This window comes from Tribolium madens, unplaced genomic scaffold (assembly GCF_015345945.1).
Source record: "Tribolium madens isolate multiple individuals breed KSU strain unplaced genomic scaffold, Tmad_KSU_1.1 Scaffold_2;HRSCAF=44;Tcas5.2_LGX, whole genome shotgun sequence".
NCBI classification, from domain to species: domain Eukaryota; kingdom Metazoa; phylum Arthropoda; class Insecta; order Coleoptera; family Tenebrionidae; genus Tribolium; species Tribolium madens.
In genome coordinates, this window is record NW_025400995.1 from 1724133 (window position 1) to 1729057 (window position 4925).

A 4925-nucleotide genomic window follows, 5' to 3' on the forward strand; every position below is an offset into this window, starting at 1 on the left:
TTCAATGAAATTTTTTGAATTTTCTTTGTTTTTATCTCAAAAAACTTGAAAAGGGTAAAAATAACGCCGTTTTTGGTCAAATTTGTTGAATTTTTGGATTGTTTTTAACGCAATATGGTGAAATAATTGTGTTTCTACTGAAAAAGTATTCGAAAAAGTCAAAAATAAATTGTCATTTTTAATCCTGTGCATCAAGTAGGTTGTAGAAGTCTAAATGCATCTTTAATTTAAAGGCCGATTCACACAACAGGTGTCTTAATCACATCAATAATGACAAAAATCTTCATGTTTGCTACCCTATGCTAATTGCGTTGTTAATTTTAATTATTTTTTTGCTACTTGGAGTATCCACTTATTTGAAGAAAATTTTTTTTTGAAGATTGAGGTTAGGTTGCCACCTTAAAATGATCCCTTTCGATGAACATTAAAATGAAAACGAGTACAATTATTTATCACATTAGCATGAAATGACCTCGACAGGTTTAAAAATAGTAACTTTGTAAATTAAGTGTTGGCCGACTGTAAAACCACTGTGAGAATTTTACCATTTGGTGAGTATAATTACCGCATTTCGCATGTTAATCGCACGCCATGGTTTTATTTTAAGTAACTTTTTCGGCTTGCAAACTTAGGTTAACACTAACAATCGATTTTGTAAAGGTCAAGTCAGTGATAAGATACGATAACAAGAGATGGCTTAATTCTTGTCAGTTGTGTACGATTTGTTACAGAAAGATGTCACTAGGTAAACTAAACTCGTCCCGGTGTATTTTCAATGCCGCCAAAAGTATCCTTTTTGTAAAAATGACTTAAATTAACAAAAAAAAGTTTTTCTTAATTAAAATCAGGACTTTTTTCCGATAAATCCTCAAGTAAAGGTAATTTAACTTGTTTACAAATTTCGTAAGATTAATGATAACTTATCATTGTTTGCTTCTTGTAGTGTTATTCAATTGGGAAGATCCACTTAATTTAGAGTCACAATTAACTGATGATGAAAAAAGTGTGAGGGATTCTTTTAGGGCTTATTGTCAGGAGAAATTACAGCCAAGGATAATTCAAGCGAATCGAAATGAAAGTAAATTAATTTAATTAAGTCACTTTTGGGTTTACACATGAATTTTAGCTTTTGAGCGCGAAATTATGGCCGAAATGGGTGCTATGGGTGTGCTCGGTTGTACGATAAAGGAATATGGTTGCGCGGGAATTTCAAATGTTGGTTACGGTCTCCTCACTCGAGAAGTCGAAAGGGTTGATAGTGCGTACAGATCAGCAGTCAGTGTCCAGTCATCACTTGTAATGGGGGCTATTTATTACTTTGGTTCAAAAGAACAAAAAGAAGAGTATTTGCCTAAACTCGGTTAGTTTTTTTTTTACTTTGGTACCCCTGAACTTGACACTTGTGACACATTACGTAAAAAACACTTTTTTTTACCTTGTTTACGTTTTTAATAACAGCGAAAGGAGAAATTATTGGTTGTTTTGGATTGACGGAACCCAACCATGGTAGTGACCCAAGTTCGATGGAAACGCGTGCGAAATTTAATTCATCCTCGAAAACGTACACTTTGAACGGTAGCAAAACCTGGTAAGGGGTGCCAACCCTTGATTGGTAAATTACTAAATCAAATTCTAGGATCACAAATGCGCCGCTTGCCGATGTTTTAATTATTTGGGGCAAAAATGACGATGGGAAAATCCGTGGTTTTCTAGTTGATCGGAAAAAGCACGGGAAGGGGTTAGACACCCCAAAAATCCAAGGGAAATTTTCCCTCCGCGCCTCCACCACTGGTATGATTCTAATGGATGGTGTGGAAATCCCCGAAAGTAACATTTTGCCAAACGTCGAGGGCCTCAAAGGGCCATTTTCGTGCTTGAATAACGCCCGGTATGGAATCGCCTGGGGGGCGTTAGGGGCTGCCGAGTCTTGTCTCACCATAGCCCGAAACTACACCATCGAAAGGAGACAATTCGGACGGCCCCTTGCTGCCAACCAACTCATCCAAAAGAAATTTGCCGATATGATTACCGAAATTGCTCTTGGGCTTCAAGGGTGTCTCCAAGTGGGGCGCTTAATGGATAAAAAATTGTACGTTTTTGTGTCTTAAGCCCGTTTTAATGATCGCATTACAGACATACGCCAGAAATGATTTCGCTCTTGAAGAGAAATAACGCGGGGAAAGCTCTCGAAATTGCAAGAGTCGCAAGAGACATGCTGGGGGGTAACGGAATTCACGATGAGTACCACATTATCCGACATCTAATGAATTTGGAGTCGGTCAACACGTACGAAGGTGCGATTTGAATATTTTAACAAGTTGGCTTCGCACAACTGTCAGTTGGCCGCAGCACGCTTGATTGACGATTTTTTTCAGGGACCCACGATATCCATGCATTGATTTTGGGCCGCACTGTAACAGGAATATCCGCATTTTGATTATTTTGTATCAAATGGATGAAATAAATCATTATTTTTGCTCCAGTGTTTTATTTGATTTGAATATTGTCATAACTGTCATTTGGCCGCAGCATGCTTGATTGTATTTGTATCAAATGAATAAAATAAATCATTCTTGATACGGTGTTTTATTTATTTACCTGACTCTCAACGGTACTTGTTACTCGGTGAAAGAATAGAAATTCTTCGCGGAGAAGGAGGTCGATGAAAGTGTTTACAATACAGAATTGGCATAAAAAAATGATAGAAAGGGGTTGAGAAAGTCGAAAAACGCATGCGTCGGTCGATACCCACATTTTAGCGCCGCAATGTTATCAGTTTTACTATAGTGCTTCATATTGTACTTGCGATTTGAAATAATTAGGTGTTTTTTAATGCTCGCAAATCCAGCCACAAACAAAAATGTTCACTAGTTTAGAAAAATTCGGTTTAGTGTGTATTTCCATTGTAGGGTTTCAAGTTTTCCGATTTTTATTTCGAACTCTCTACAATAATTTTTTGGCTGTCGCGTTGAAAATAAATGCAGTTGATGTTAAAGAAACAGGAAGTTGGGCAGGTAAGCATTTTTTTAAATTTTTGGTTGCCAGGCATAATTAATTACGTTTAGTTGGCGTTTCTTTGATAACAGTATCACCTAACACATTTTGTAACCCTGAAATGAAAATAATCGAGTCACCTACCGATTTATTCAACTCTATTGAAAATTTAAATGTCGGCGACACAATGGAAATTTGTTAATTATGCAAAAAATCCTATCGTAATCAACTCTGGCCCAATTACCTGCCAATTATTTTTTGCCAAAAAAAATTGTCAAATTTTTCGTTTTTCAAACTTTGTACCTCATCTGACTGATTCTACTCACATGTTTAATCGTATGATGGTTCAAATCTGCGAAAGATTGATAACACTAATCTTTTTTATTTACCTAATAATATCGACAAAATAAAAATAAACATTTTTCGTTTTTGACTAATAAAATATCGATTTTAACTCTTAAAATAAACTAGAATTGGATCAATTGAATCTTTTGAGTGCTTTTTGATATAGTGCGATCAGAAAGTTTTTCTATCAAGTAGGCGTCCTAGTTGAGGACGTATGTTGCATAACAGTTCGTATGTTATCTAGATGTCAAAAAAATATTTTATAAAAATTAAAACATTAAGCTAATTAAATTGAATTATTCTATGAAACGTCACAAAACAAACTAAAATAAGATTTTGTTGGTGTTTATTCATAAAAAACGTTCACAACGGTTTCCTGTCATAATTTACATAAAAATTATTTTGACATTTCTCATTTGTCATTGTGACATTTTATCTTCCACAGACATACGTTTTAAATTTCTACGCTTGCTTGATAGACAGACTTTTTGGTCGCACTGTATAAACAAATTGCTTGATATCAATTTTTACTCTTAAAATTGCAATTGAATGAACTGAATATTTGGACAGACAAGTTGACTTTTTTTGACTTTATCATTATCTTCTGTTTTTATCAATTTAGGCCACTCATTCAAATATCTGGGGTGGAAGTGTGTAAAGAAATATTTTTTGGACAAACAATTCAAAAATTCGTGTTTTCGAAATGGAACACTTGCAACGTGTGCCCTTTTGGTATATCATAGACTCTAGTTTTCACTATAATTCGTGCAATTTTAAAATAAATCCTATTAAAAAAAACTAAAAAACCGTAAACACAATTTTGTTTTTTTTTTCTAAGTTGTTTCCAACTCGAAAATAACAATTTCTTTTGCGAAATTTTAGCGTCCCGTAGGCTTCATTATTATCAATTAATGTAAATTTAATTAATCAGAAAAAATAATTATGGAGCCAATATTTCAACCAAATACTGATTTCAATAAGAGTTTTCCTCCAAAATAAAGTAATTTGAGCAATTTTCAATCTAATTTTGATCGATTTTAATATAGAATTAATTCAAAATTAATGTTTTTTATTAAAATAATTGCTTCAATTCTAATTTTAGGCTGAAATAAAGCAATTTGAGCTATTTTCAATTCAATTTTGATCGATTTTTATATAGAAATTTTTTGAAATTAATGTATTTTGTAAATATAATTGCTTCACTCATAATTTTAAGCTGAAATAAGGCAATTTGTGATATGTTCAATCGATTTGGCTCAATTTTAAGTTGGGAATCAACCTAAATCAAAGTATTTCAACCAAATACTGCCTTTAATCAGAGATTTCTTCTAAAATAAAGCAATTTGAGCAAATTCCATTCCAATTTTGCTCGATATTAATACAGAATTAATTCGAACTTAATGTATTTTATAAATACAATTGCTTCAATCTTAATTTTAGGCTAAAATAAAGCAATTTGAGCTATTTTCAGTACAATTTTGCTTGATTTTACTACAGAATTAATTCAAAATTAATGTTTTTTATTAAAATAATTGCTTCAATTCTAATTTTAGGCTGAAATAAAGCAATTTGAGCTATTTCCAATT

At 33.0% G+C, this 4925-nt stretch overlaps 2 protein-coding genes across 3 annotated transcripts in view; both read left to right on the plus strand.

Moving 5' to 3' along the window:
• Positions 1-269: 269 nt before the first annotated feature.
• LOC123006367 (glutaryl-CoA dehydrogenase, mitochondrial) lies at positions 270-2477 on the plus strand. 2 transcript variants are annotated; one of them, XM_044400794.1, is made up of 9 exons: positions 270-551; positions 712-787; positions 849-878; positions 944-1078; positions 1127-1360; positions 1459-1588; positions 1637-2089; positions 2134-2294; positions 2376-2477. In XM_044400794.1, exons 2-9 carry the CDS (start codon positions 736-738, stop codon positions 2435-2437), a joined length of 1257 nt encoding a protein of 418 aa, XP_044256729.1. In that variant the 5' UTR covers positions 270-551; positions 712-735; the 3' UTR covers positions 2438-2477. The 2 variants fall into 2 exon arrangements, with proteins under 2 accessions (XP_044256729.1, XP_044256730.1); XM_044400795.1 differs by having other exon boundaries at positions 732-787.
• Positions 2478-2765: 288 nt separating this feature from the next.
• LOC123006567 (very-long-chain 3-oxoacyl-CoA reductase) overlaps positions 2766-4925 on the plus strand; it is a 4282-nt gene continuing 2122 nt past the window's right edge. The window contains exon 1 of the mRNA XM_044401147.1: positions 2766-3014. Coding sequence (XP_044257082.1) covers positions 2861-3014 — 154 coding nt within the window. The 5' untranslated portion in view covers positions 2766-2860. The remainder of the gene's footprint in view (positions 3015-4925) is intronic.

Bases quoted from the DNA above. Each gene is read 5' to 3' on its own strand.
- LOC123006367 (XM_044400794.1), top strand. From the start codon at position 736: ATGTCACTAGGTAAACTAAACTCGTCCCGGTGTATTTTCAATGCCGCC. The intron at 788-848 runs GTATCCTTTTTG...AATTAAAATCAG, and splicing joins TATTTTCAATGCCGCCAAAA to GACTTTTTTCCGATAAATCC. The intron at 2,295-2,375 runs GTGCGATTTGAA...GATTTTTTTCAG, and splicing joins GTCGGTCAACACGTACGAAG to GGACCCACGATATCCATGCA.